Source organism: Leptinotarsa decemlineata, unplaced genomic scaffold (genome assembly GCF_025532065.1).
Source record: "Leptinotarsa decemlineata unplaced genomic scaffold, Ldec_3_MD MMD2_P_RNA_scaffold_2, whole genome shotgun sequence".
Lineage (NCBI taxonomy): Eukaryota > Metazoa > Arthropoda > Insecta > Coleoptera > Chrysomelidae > Leptinotarsa > Leptinotarsa decemlineata.
In genome coordinates this window covers 41,834-53,551 of record NW_027412529.1, presented here as the reverse complement: position 1 = coordinate 53,551, position 11,718 = coordinate 41,834, and the positions used below count along the sequence as shown (strand labels likewise).

The 11,718-nt window shown below is 33.0% G+C and overlaps 2 protein-coding genes across 3 annotated transcripts in view; one reads left to right on the top strand and one right to left on the bottom strand.

Moving 5' to 3' along the window:
- The window catches only part of LOC141487476 (replication factor C subunit 2-like), a 5,824-nt gene extending 855 nt beyond the window's left edge, over positions 1–4,969 (bottom strand). Inside the window, 7 exon segments of the mRNA XM_074186561.1 lie at positions 2,721–2,881; positions 2,883–3,043; positions 3,097–3,246; positions 3,248–3,293; positions 3,504–3,712; positions 4,355–4,466; positions 4,520–4,969. Coding sequence (XP_074042662.1) covers positions 2,721–2,881; positions 2,883–3,043; positions 3,097–3,246; positions 3,248–3,293; positions 3,504–3,712; positions 4,355–4,466; positions 4,520–4,617 — 937 coding nt within the window. The 5' untranslated portion in view covers positions 4,618–4,969.
- A 1,002-nt stretch (positions 4,970–5,971) lies between these two features.
- On the top strand, positions 5,972–10,106 carry LOC111503070 (protein TFG). Of its 2 annotated transcripts, none has more exons than XM_074180477.1 (5): positions 5,972–6,131; positions 6,183–6,378; positions 6,459–6,698; positions 6,778–7,126; positions 7,636–8,518. In XM_074180477.1, exons 2-5 carry the CDS (start codon positions 6,189–6,191, stop codon positions 7,676–7,678), a joined length of 822 nt encoding a protein of 273 aa, XP_074036578.1. In that variant the 5' UTR covers positions 5,972–6,131; positions 6,183–6,188; the 3' UTR covers positions 7,679–8,518. The 2 variants fall into 2 exon arrangements, with proteins under 2 accessions (XP_074036578.1, XP_074036573.1); XM_074180472.1 differs by lacking the exon at positions 7,636–8,518 and adding an exon at positions 9,708–10,106 and having other exon boundaries at positions 5,973–6,131.
- Positions 10,107–11,718: the final 1,612 nt, after the last annotated feature.

The following is an 11,718-nucleotide window of genomic DNA, read 5'->3' as shown; positions in this document are numbered from 1 at the left end:
AAAAAATGACTGATTCATCAAAAAAATAGTGGCCGATTAGAAGGTCTACCATTTTTTTCACAGTAAATATTGAGATACAATCAGTACTGCGGGTATTTTTTTTGCCATTGTTTCCAGGTACCTAGAATTTTGTCTTGTGTGAATGGGGATTGTATTGAAGGGATACTGAAAAACCAGTATTTTCGAATAGGTGACGGGAAGTAATACATTTTGACCAAAGTGCTACTGAGATGAGCAATTCGGCAGAAGATGAAAAAATGTTCAACGAAAAGGTTTGAAATTTCTTGTGGATTGTTAATTTCCTCCTCTAATTCATTTTTTAGAGTAATAGGTTTGTTCCCAAGTGCTCTTTTTTATTTCCCAATTCATTATTTATTATTTTCCAAACTTGTTTAGTTTTGTTACTGGATTTCCTGATTTTGGAATCGTAATAGTGACTTTTTTCTTTTTTTATATTCAATTTGTGTTCTTCAATTTTTTGTTTATACAATTGCATAGCTTGATGGTCCACATTACAGTTAGTGGAAATTAACCAAAACAAATCTCTTAAGGCTTTGCTCTCTTTGAGTGAATCATTTGAGATCCATAGGTGTGATTTATTTTCCCTAGGCCTAGTTCTTTTAAAAGGACAAGAAACATCATAACACCAGGAAATTTCTTCAGAAAAATAAGAAAATCACAATTCATATCAGTGAAATATAGAGAGGTCCAATCAATTGAGCCTAGTCTTGTTCTGAATTCATTGACGTTTTCAGGGTGCAACTGACTTTACTTATAGATGCATTAGCCATTTCCCTAAATTTATTGGGATCACTGCCTATAGTGAACGATAATAAATGCTATATTGGGCTATATTGGGTTGAACTATTTTACACGAACAAACATCAACAGGAGTGTAGTAGACTTTCACGCTGGCGTGAATGTTTTGATTGGTTTCCGGGTTTTGCCTTGGTCTTCCTTGGTAATAATCTCCAAACATTTCAACTGCAACATCGGCAGCCATCTTCAGTGGGGTGGTCGAAGTATTCTTCTGGAATTGAAGCTGTCATCTCATAGAGATTATACTCAAAGATCACGGCAAAACACGGAAACCAACCAAAACTGAAAAATTTGCATTACACTAATCCGTTTTTTTCGATATCTGGGCAGATAGCATTGGGAAGTTCTATAGTAATGCTTTCACGCCATAATATTAAGGAGTCACCTGCAAATAAGCTAGATTTACCCTCAATTACAATGGATGTTAAATCGCCGATAAAATGGAGAAATTGGATGGGACCAAACTTGTAGTACTTTGTGAGCTATATAAGACGTAAGACATCTCAGATAAAGTAAAAAGATTTTAACCAATTGACTTCTGCTAAATATTACAGGAGTTTTCTCCCAACACCAAACCCTTATTTTACACCTCGACACATGTTTCAATCACCAAGTGATCATCTTCAAGAGGAAGATCAAACTAATCATACTTACAAATTATTTATACCATAGATACCTGTTTCTAGGTACCTGCGTCTTGAGTGTCTTATATTAATTTTACAATTTGCCTTATCTACTTGTCTTGAATTTTACAATGTGTCCTTATGTAATAGTTAGGTGAATCTAATAATTAAAATATTATAAGGTATATAAAATTAATTTTACAATATTGCCCTATCTACTTGTCTTAAATTAATTTTACGATGTGTCCTTGTGTAACAGTCAGGTAAGTCCAATAAATAAAATATTATTTTAACAAGCTATATAGTACACTATTAGCTTGTTAAAATATTATAACTATACAGCTTGTTAAAATAATATAGATATACAGCTTGTTAAGATATTATAACTATACAGCTTGTTAAAATAATATTTTATTCATTAGATTTACCTGACTATTACAAAATAACACATCGTAAAATAATTTAAGACAAGTAGATAGGGCAATATTGTGAAATCAATTTTATATAGCTTATAATATTTTGATTATTAGATTCGCCTGACTTGAGGACACAGTGTAAAAATAATTTAAAACAAGTAGATAAGGCAAATTGTAAAATTAATTTAAGACACTCAATGATATAAATAACGATAACATTGTAAGTATATTTAGTTCAATCTTCCTCTTGAAGATGATCAGTTGGTGATCAAAACACGTGTCGAGGTGTTATAAATTACGGTTTAGTGTTGGGATGAAACTCCCGTAATATTCATTACTTCACCAAAGGTTTCAAACAATGCATCACAAGTGACTTTTGCTAGTTAGATAGGACTCGAACGATTTGTAAGTAATTTCTGAATTCCATAATTGTGCAGTTTTCAGAGCAAAAACACCTGATTTACACACTCGACAACTTTGGAAAAATAACAAAAGATTGCTGCAGTAACTTTCCGTCTATTAATATTATTATTACATTTAAAATATATATTACAATGGATGTTTTCAAAAATGAAGATAATGCCTCAGTTCAGAAAGAGTGGTTCATTGGATCTGAGTTGGGATTGAAAAAAAGTTTTGTTTTTTTTGATGAAAGTATCAACATTTGCCACTCACTAGAATTCGTGGGCTACAAACCTTGTTTGTGTTGGAACATAATATTTTTTTAATATCTCAAGGGGTCATAGGGAATGATAATGTTAGTCAGGTTTTCAGATATTGAACGAAAAAATAACTTTTTTCATTGTGCTTCAGATAAAAACAAATAAATATAAAGTGAATCGATTCATAAAACATGACTTACTTTTTATAAACTCTAGTTTTAAAGCTTCCTCCATGTCCATGTTCTTGCACACCTTGAAGATGTTCTTTATTATATCTTCTGCAGCATATCCAAGATTCCACAGATGTTCTATGACCTTATAAGCTTTCCGGATGTCCCCATTCATACAGCTTGTCAGCATATTTGATGAGCATGGGATGAGGTTCATCACAAACTTTGAACACATTCTGAGAATTTACTTCTCCGAAACCATTGTGGGTCGATTGCAAATTGTTCAAGGCCTGCCTCATATCGCCCTGAGCAGTGAATACGACCGCCTCCAGGCCATCATCGGTATACTTAACCTAAAAAGTATGTACTAGATAACAGAGTGACAATCACAAAAGAATGTTTGTACATCTTCCTTTTCACAGATCTGGATAATTCTGGCCATTACTTGTGCATCCGTCAAACGAGAATACCTCAAAATGGCACATCTAGACTGTATTGCTTCTATAACTTTCTCGCTGTAATTGCAAGCTAAAGCAAATCTTGTGGTGTTGCTATAAAATTTCCATAGTCCGCCGCAGAGCTTGCTGAGCACCTTCGGTCATACTGAAAGAGTGATTTGATAACAACATAAATGTTATAATTTCACTTCAAATAGTCAGTGGAACTTAAAAGTTTCATACTGAAAATGTTCTTAAACCTCACTTTATAATCAACATAGTAAGAAAACATCTCAAGACATACCATGCTGATTTATTATTAATCATTTGAGACTCTATAAATATTATTTAAATTATGAACATTATTCACTCCTACCTGTCTACTTCATCTAAAATAATGATCTTATGTCTGCCAGGAGGTAGAGTTACTTTTTGCTGAGCAAACATTTTTACTTTATTTCGTACAATATCTATTCCTCTATCATTGGAAGCATTGAGCTCTAGCACAGCATCTTTGAAAGAAGGGCCTAAGAGAATTTTGGCAAGGCAGAGAATTGTAGTAGTTTTACCTACACCTGGAGGGCCCTGAAAAAAAAATCATAATCCCTCAAAGATTAATATTTTTTGATTTTTCAGCTTTAACATATTGTAATAATAATTTCAAAAATAAAATAAATACAACAATAAAAATTAATTGGCGCTCCGGGGCGACTTCATTGATTCCAGTGGCGCATTTGCTTTTTCAGCTGCAGGAAAACCCGGAAAACCTGCAGCACCACATCATCTGAAGATCTTGATCTAACAATGTCCTCTCTCTCATAAAACAAAATGTAAGGTGTCTCCAGAGGCTCCAATAAATTCAATGCATCGCCAGAACACTTCACGACACGACTATCGTCAAACTTAAACCACTCCGTTTTTTCTTTGACCAAGGCGTAATAATGATTAATAAGATTAATTGGTGACTACATTTATGTCAACAGTTGTGATGCGGTAGAAAAGAGGATTGTAAATATGTATGTAGGCTCTGTTCAATGTACTGGTTCAACAATGATCGTAATGACATATAAAAATATTTGACTCTATGGCCTTTATTCAACCAGGCAACTCTCACCTCAATGACTATTGCTTGGCCAACTTCAAGAGGTTGTTTAAAGACCTTAAGGTCCGATTATACAGAATTCAAATCAAAACAACCAGAAAATTATTTCAGAAAATAATACCTACAGCAATTATGACATTTGGTACATTCCCTTGTTTGGAAAAAATGGAGAGCCTTGTAAGAGTGTCTTCGTTTCCTACTATTTCTTGAAATGTTTGCGGTCTGTACTTTTCAATCCTATAACAAAAATCAATAGACTTTTTTTATGATAATATTAAAAATTTGGTTACCAAGGTAGATTGCAATGCTTCTTGTTACTTGTATGATCTCCTTGTTTGCATGATGTCGATGGTTTTTGAAGTGGTTCATCAATCTCCATAGCGCTCATTGTTGAAAAAATAATTTTAATTTTGTTCCAACAAAAATTACAATTTCAATAATAAACAATTTTCAATTTTATTTTCCCTCCAATTCTCTTCTTCCTTTCCACTTTTTCCCTCTTCTTCCTTTCTTTTCGAACAGTCTTGTAAATGATTCATTCACAGTGGCGGTACATAAATAAATGTGCGTAACATAAGAAGAATTAGCACATCATCCATTGAAATAATTTATTCTAGTAAAATAATTGAAACGATTTGCACCATCGGAAGTTCAACAATAATATTATTGATATATTGATACATGTTAACAAGAGTTAACACTGCTCGAAATATGGCAATAGCATTGTTTACATGCGTTCCAACTACTTCTCTACATATTGACGTAAGAGTTTTGATTATTTCTTATTATTTAAATATGGATCAGATTTCTATACCCATGATTTGTCCATCATGGAGGCACTTATAAACTCACAAGCGCGTTAGAGTTCTGTGAATTATATCTGAGTACTTGCAGCTACAATATGAAAGCACTCCAAATAGGGAACAAACATATGTCTCAGTTTTGAAATATTTTTATTTCAACCAGTGAATCAACCTCAATAATGCTGTGAAAACTGTTTCGATTTACAAATGAATTTTTCATAATAAAAAAAAACTTTTATTGTCCAAACTGGCACTAGTCCCAATTCCTGTACACAGTATACAATTTTGAGATGGAAGTGTTAAATATAGGAAATATACATATCGTAATAGTAATACATTCATGGAATATTCAAAAGGAAAAAAAGAAAAAATAAATTGCAAGTATTTGATGATATGCAAAATGAATTACAGTTTTGGGATAAAACTGGTGAATACCTATAGAAAATATACATATCTCAAAAATAAAACCATCATTGAACAAAAAACAAATTTGAAATGAGTATTTGTTGCTTCATAATGTCAAACAGCGTATTGAAAATAAGTGGAATCGATTGTATTAGTATTGATAATTATTTTCAGTTGTAGTCGGGATTTTCCGAATGTTCATCAAAACCACAAGTGGCGCTAGCGTTTGGAAAAGTTATTCGAATTCAAGATCCAATCGAGTTCAGTTTTTTGTAGTCTGTTTTCAATAGCCGTATGAAAAAGAAATCGCATTGGTGCCATCTGATATATTTCTCTAAATTTAGTTCAATTTGAGTTAGCATAGTTGAACATGTTTGGATTTGAAAAAATGTAAGTGTATACCTATTCGGTATATCTGTTTTTTATGAATGTGCTTTTCACCAATAGAAAACTCTATAAAGATTTTGAAACAAATTTTAGTTGCGGCAACACTGTAAGGTTCAGTATAATGACAACGACATATTTTTGACGTCAAACAAGACCGCGGTGTTGTTTTTATGGCATCGAACAAAAAAACTTTTGACATTGTTGTCGTATTTTGTGTTTTTGTCCATTTTTAATAGTTTCAGTCTCTTTTGCATTGGAATTATATCACATTTTGCACCTGTTCCTTACAAAACCATTTAATGATAACGTAAGTATAAGTTTTGTATATGAATATAATATTCTATTTGAATATTTTCAGAACGAAATGGATATAAAAAGTGAGTTGGATTTAAGCGGTAAATTAATAATTAAAGTGCAACTCGGCGATGATATTAGACGAATTCCAATACACAACGAATCTCTTACTTATGATGAACTGGTTTTAATGATGCAGAGGTTTTTTAGGGGTAAATTATCAGCTAATGATGACATCACAATCAAATACAAAGATGAAGGTACTCATATTTACAAATTAGATTATCAGATTAGTTCCACATTCTTTGTCTTTGTCCGCTTTAATCGGATATTTTTCCAGATGGTGACTTGATAACGATATTTGAAAGCAATGACTTGTCTTTTGCTATTCAGAGTAGCCGGATACTGAAATTACAAATATTATTGAATTCTGAATTGAAGACTGATGCGACAAGTGCATTATCTTCAACTGAAGTAATCAATTTGAAAAAGCAGCTTAGAAATATAAGAGATCAAGTAAATGATATATTAGATTCTATTGACGTTAATGAAAATAAAGTTGCTAGTGGGGCTCATCAAGGTAAGCAAAATTCACTTAGATCATTTTGAAGTGCTTCATCCTTCATATTATAATTCAAAATAATTTATTTCGTATGCAGAATCTGGCGAAACATCAAACATAGATTCCAACCAATCAGCCTCCTCTCTCAATAAGGTGAACTCGGGCGAGTTTGATCCGCTGCAGGACAAGAATCAAAAAAATGGTACCGAAGATCACAAGGAGTCCTCCAAGCCTTCGACTCCGCAAATCAACAATGAGGGAGCCAGTAGTAGACCTCAGTCCGTTTCCATGGCCACCACACCTGGTCAGCAATCAGTGGTCACTTCCGCAGCTGCCAATCCCCACATGACTGATTACTTTGGCAGATCATCTAATGCTGCTAATTTTCCTGGGATGCAGTATGGCTCGTTGCCTTATCCGCAGCAATACACCTTCCAGACAACTGGGTGAGTCCCATTATCTAATTTTTTTTTTTTTCATTTATTTATTCAAAATTCGAAAAACAAATTTTCAACTATATTTTTCTGGTTCAAAGGAAATTTTACACGTTATAAGCACATGATTGAAGCGCTTGCTAACATAAAAATTAGTTTATAAAGATATATGATGTTTGAACTTCTCCAATGAATTTTTATGGCATTTTTTGGATGTTGTTTCTGTTCAGGATCAATTAGTAATTTTTCATAAAAGGTCCACCATCTGATTTCTCCCTTTATTAGTTTTATACTCATGGCTACTTTTGGAATTGCATGTTAAATAGTTATGATTCCTTATATTGTTACGATTTGAGTTTTATGTTTTTGTTTATTTTTGAGTATTTTCAAGTATCAAAAAATATCTTTTCATGAAAAGTAGGCATATTAATGTTTTTTTTTTCACAATCTGAAAAATACACAAAACTAAATCAATCTGAATCTGCTAAAGTGTAATTGATTTAGCTTTGTTTATTTTTCAGATTGAGGCAGGTTGAAAACCCAAAAAAGAGGAAGAAACATTGACTTATTTACAAAAATGCCTTTCAAAGTTGACCCATACACGATGATACAAACCTGAAGCATGCCTGCACGAGAGCACATGTGAAATGAAACTTTTTAAATGCACGGTTCACATTTATTTGTCAGTGCATCAGTTTGAACCTTGATACATACTGATAAATTCAATCATTGAATTTTTGTTTTATCAACCATTTTGTTAATGTAATAATAACTTTCGAACCGCCAAAATTGCCCTCCTAATCAAGAAGGTCGCCTCTTCATTTTTCATGACTTCCAGCATGGCTTATTTTTATGAAACAACATTTTTTCTCACAGAATAACATTTGAAGCGATATGACTATGGGTATTACATGTGAATATCTCGATTATTGATCGTCACACAAATTTTATTTTCAGAAATAAGATGCAAAATTCTGCAAACAATACCCATACATGTTCAAAATGATTTTTCACAAAATGAAGATACAATCTTCGCGATTTGCAGGGCAGTAAACCACGATTTAAAATCAAAAATATTCGAGTTATTTCTGGTGGAGTAGTAATGACTAGGTTAATGAGAATTTTAACTTTATTTTCAATTCTATTGGTATAAACGGGAATGAAACCCTTTTGATACAGAAAAAGTGTAAAACAATTACCCTAATAATATGTAAAAATAGATTGTTGAAAACTTATACCTAGATCCAAATGTTAATGAACTAAATGGCAAAAACATAATTAATTACGGAATTTTTGGATTCCTCATGTAGTTTGTAAACAAAATTTAGTACTGACTCAATAGCCTAAAATTCAACACATTGGACTATTGAATCAATAGTTTTTTAAATATATCTGTATAATAAAGATAGTGTTATCTTCTCTAGTTTCCCTCGCCTCACTCTTAAATTAATAACGTTAAGAAATTCTGAACAATATTAGTGACCTGCTAACAACTTGAAATGGAAACAATAAGTCTGTTTAGATTCCTTAATTTTCCAAAGTTGTCAAATGGAGAATTGAACAGATATCATTGTAGTTTTTGGGAAAGAAAGTTTTTGGCTTTCTACTACTCCATCTTGATACAAAAAACAAGGGACGGGAATCTTCCAAGGAAAGGAAGGAAGTAATCAATTTCAAAATAAGTAACTCTACATGGATGTGTAGATCATGCAAAGAAGTAACTTTCAGTGTTCATATAGAAGTATTTGTTTCGAAAGAATTTTTCTTTCGTGTAATTCAATGTTTATATGAAAGTAGCTGTTTCAGGAGGACTTTCTTTCAGTTTGTGTCTGAAAGTTACTTCTTTGCATGATCTACACATCCATGTATAGAGTTACTTATTTTCAAATTGATTACTTCCTTCCTTTCCTTGGAAGATTCCCTCGTCCTTGTTTTTTGTATCAAGATGGAGTAGTAGAAAGCCAAAAACTTTCTTTCCCAAAAATTAATCACTCCTAAAAATATAACTCCTTCAATTCATCATTATAGTTGTAATGTCCCAATTGAAAACCCATTTCGTAAGCAGAAGTCCTCAAGAATTTATTCTGGACTCTTTTTAATAATATTTTATAGATAAAGTAAGGAGACCACACAATAGATGGGCCCTCTCAACCAACGTTTTACCTCTACCTTTTGTCGTGATGGTGATTACAGTTTTTATTCAGGTTCCTGTCTGTGTGTGTGTGTTGGTTTCCAGTTACACTCTGTGGCCCAATGTTCCATTTTTATGTTTATTCACAAGATCCAAAAAAAATATCAAATAACTTTCGAAACAATAACAATATACTGGGAATTGATTTGTTCCTTCCTGTGGAAGTTTCCCACAATTTTTTGTAAAAAGTTGGAGAAGTCAAAGCCAAATATATTTTTTGTTTAGTTTACACATTAACAGTGATATAATAATTTACATGCTAAGGTTAAAAATGATTTGTAACATAAAAAATTATACTCAAAATTAAATTAAAAAAATTCATTCAAACTGTAGCATGGTCGATTTGGCAATAAAATAATTACAGATTTTTCTGAACCTTTCAATAATATTTTTCACTTGCAGAAGGTACGTTCCTCAAGTTATGGACAGCTCCCAGGTTCCCAGTTCCAATGCTTATTCGAACCCCTCTCAAGCCAGCCTGGCTTACCCTCAGCAGCAACAGTACGGCCACCCTCCCGGTAGCGTGGTCTATCCTACATCTGCTCAAGGCAATCCCTATTCGAAGGGATTCACCCAGCCTTCTCCACAACACGGCTTCATGCCTCCGCGTCAGTAAATTTTCGAGATATCTAACGTAAATTTATTTAAGGTTTTAAACTCTTTTAGTGGTCGTTTGAGGAATTTGTACGTTATCGATGATATTAATGTTATTTTAATTGTTCAACTGTATGATTGCCTTTAACTGTCTATTCTCATGATGCTCTACATCCTAGGCAATAAATAATTGACATTTTTGATAAACATTTTATTGGTCTTTGGAAATGTTTGAATTTTGAAACTTTTGAATTAGTGCCAGAAAAAAAGCCGGCAAACACCTTTGATTTTCAATATATGAATATATATTAACACAAATTTTCATTTTAGCACAAAATATGAAGAAGGATGATGACATCTCCTCTTAAGAACACGCCATCTATGGGATCGACAAAGAACTCAGTCCTTGAATATCCGCTTACCAAGGCGGTCAGTTGCAAAGCCAAGCTTCGAAATTGACTGCCGATGAAGTTCGTTCCCTGTCATTAACTGCAGCTTTCAATGCAACATGAGTATGAAGGTTTTAACTGACCGCCTTGGAGAACCTCGTTTATCTTATAGATCCCATAGATGATGTCTTCGTAAGGGAAGATGTCGTCGCCCTCACATACTCCAACAGTTGAATCCAGCAACGAATTTGTGATTCAGCCTAGCACTATGGCGGGTCGAAACAGCGCTGAATCAAAGAACAACACTTTGTGTCATTTTCACTTGAACAAAGTACAAAACTGCAATACATATTTCATTACACTATGGAATTGAAAGATATAATTTCTGTTCTGTTATAATTGTTCACTAAATCTCGAAAAATATGTTTTAATGGGAATAAATTTAGGGGGTTGCGCCTTCCACCCCTTACAACCATGGGGCAAACCAAACAAATTACTGGCCGAGCTCAGTGCTTGTGAAAAAAACCGTTATACAAATTCTATGTACCCACTTCAAGGGGCTGTATCTCAACAAGGGATGCTCCAATGAAGTTTCCATATATGAAAGATCATATCCCCCCTTCGATGAGAAATCATCTCCTGGAACGTTCTACACTCATTCAGTTACACCCTGTATATCACATGTTTCGCTAACACGGCAGCTTTATCAACTGTGATTTGAATTTGAACTGTTGAAAAAGCTACGGTGTTAGCGAAACATGAGAGAGAGAGAGAGAGAGAGAAAGAACTTTATTGTCCAAAGAAAACAGAATTCTTGTTAACAAAGTTTAGAAATACATTTATGTATGTACACATATATCTATATATATACACACACACACACACACATATACATATGTAACACAAAGGGATCAATTCAAAATTAAATAAACACCTTAAATAATAAAACCAAGTAAAATAATATAAAGTGCGTATGCAAGTGATTGCAATGTTAGTCAAAATCTTCATTATAATATTCGTCTAAAGTATAAAAAGCTTTATTTAGCATAAAACATTTTACAGCACTTCGAAAATTTTTATATGAAGAAGTGGAGTGAAGCTATACTGGCAAATGATTGAACATTTTCCTTGCTTTGTATATTATGCATTTTTTTATTAATGCGCTTTTAGGAATGGGTAGTGCAATTAAGTGGCTATTATGCCTAGTATTATAAGAGTTTGTTGAATCACTGGTAGTATTAAATTTTTTGTGCATCATACACACACTTTCAAGGATAAAAATGCATGTCAGAGTCAAGATTTTTTGATCAATAAACAGGGGTTTACAGCAATCTCTCGGTTTTGCCTTACAAATATATATAACCGCTCTCTTTTGTAAGATAAACACAGACTGTAACAAGAACTGAGAAGCATTACCCCAGAAGCAAACT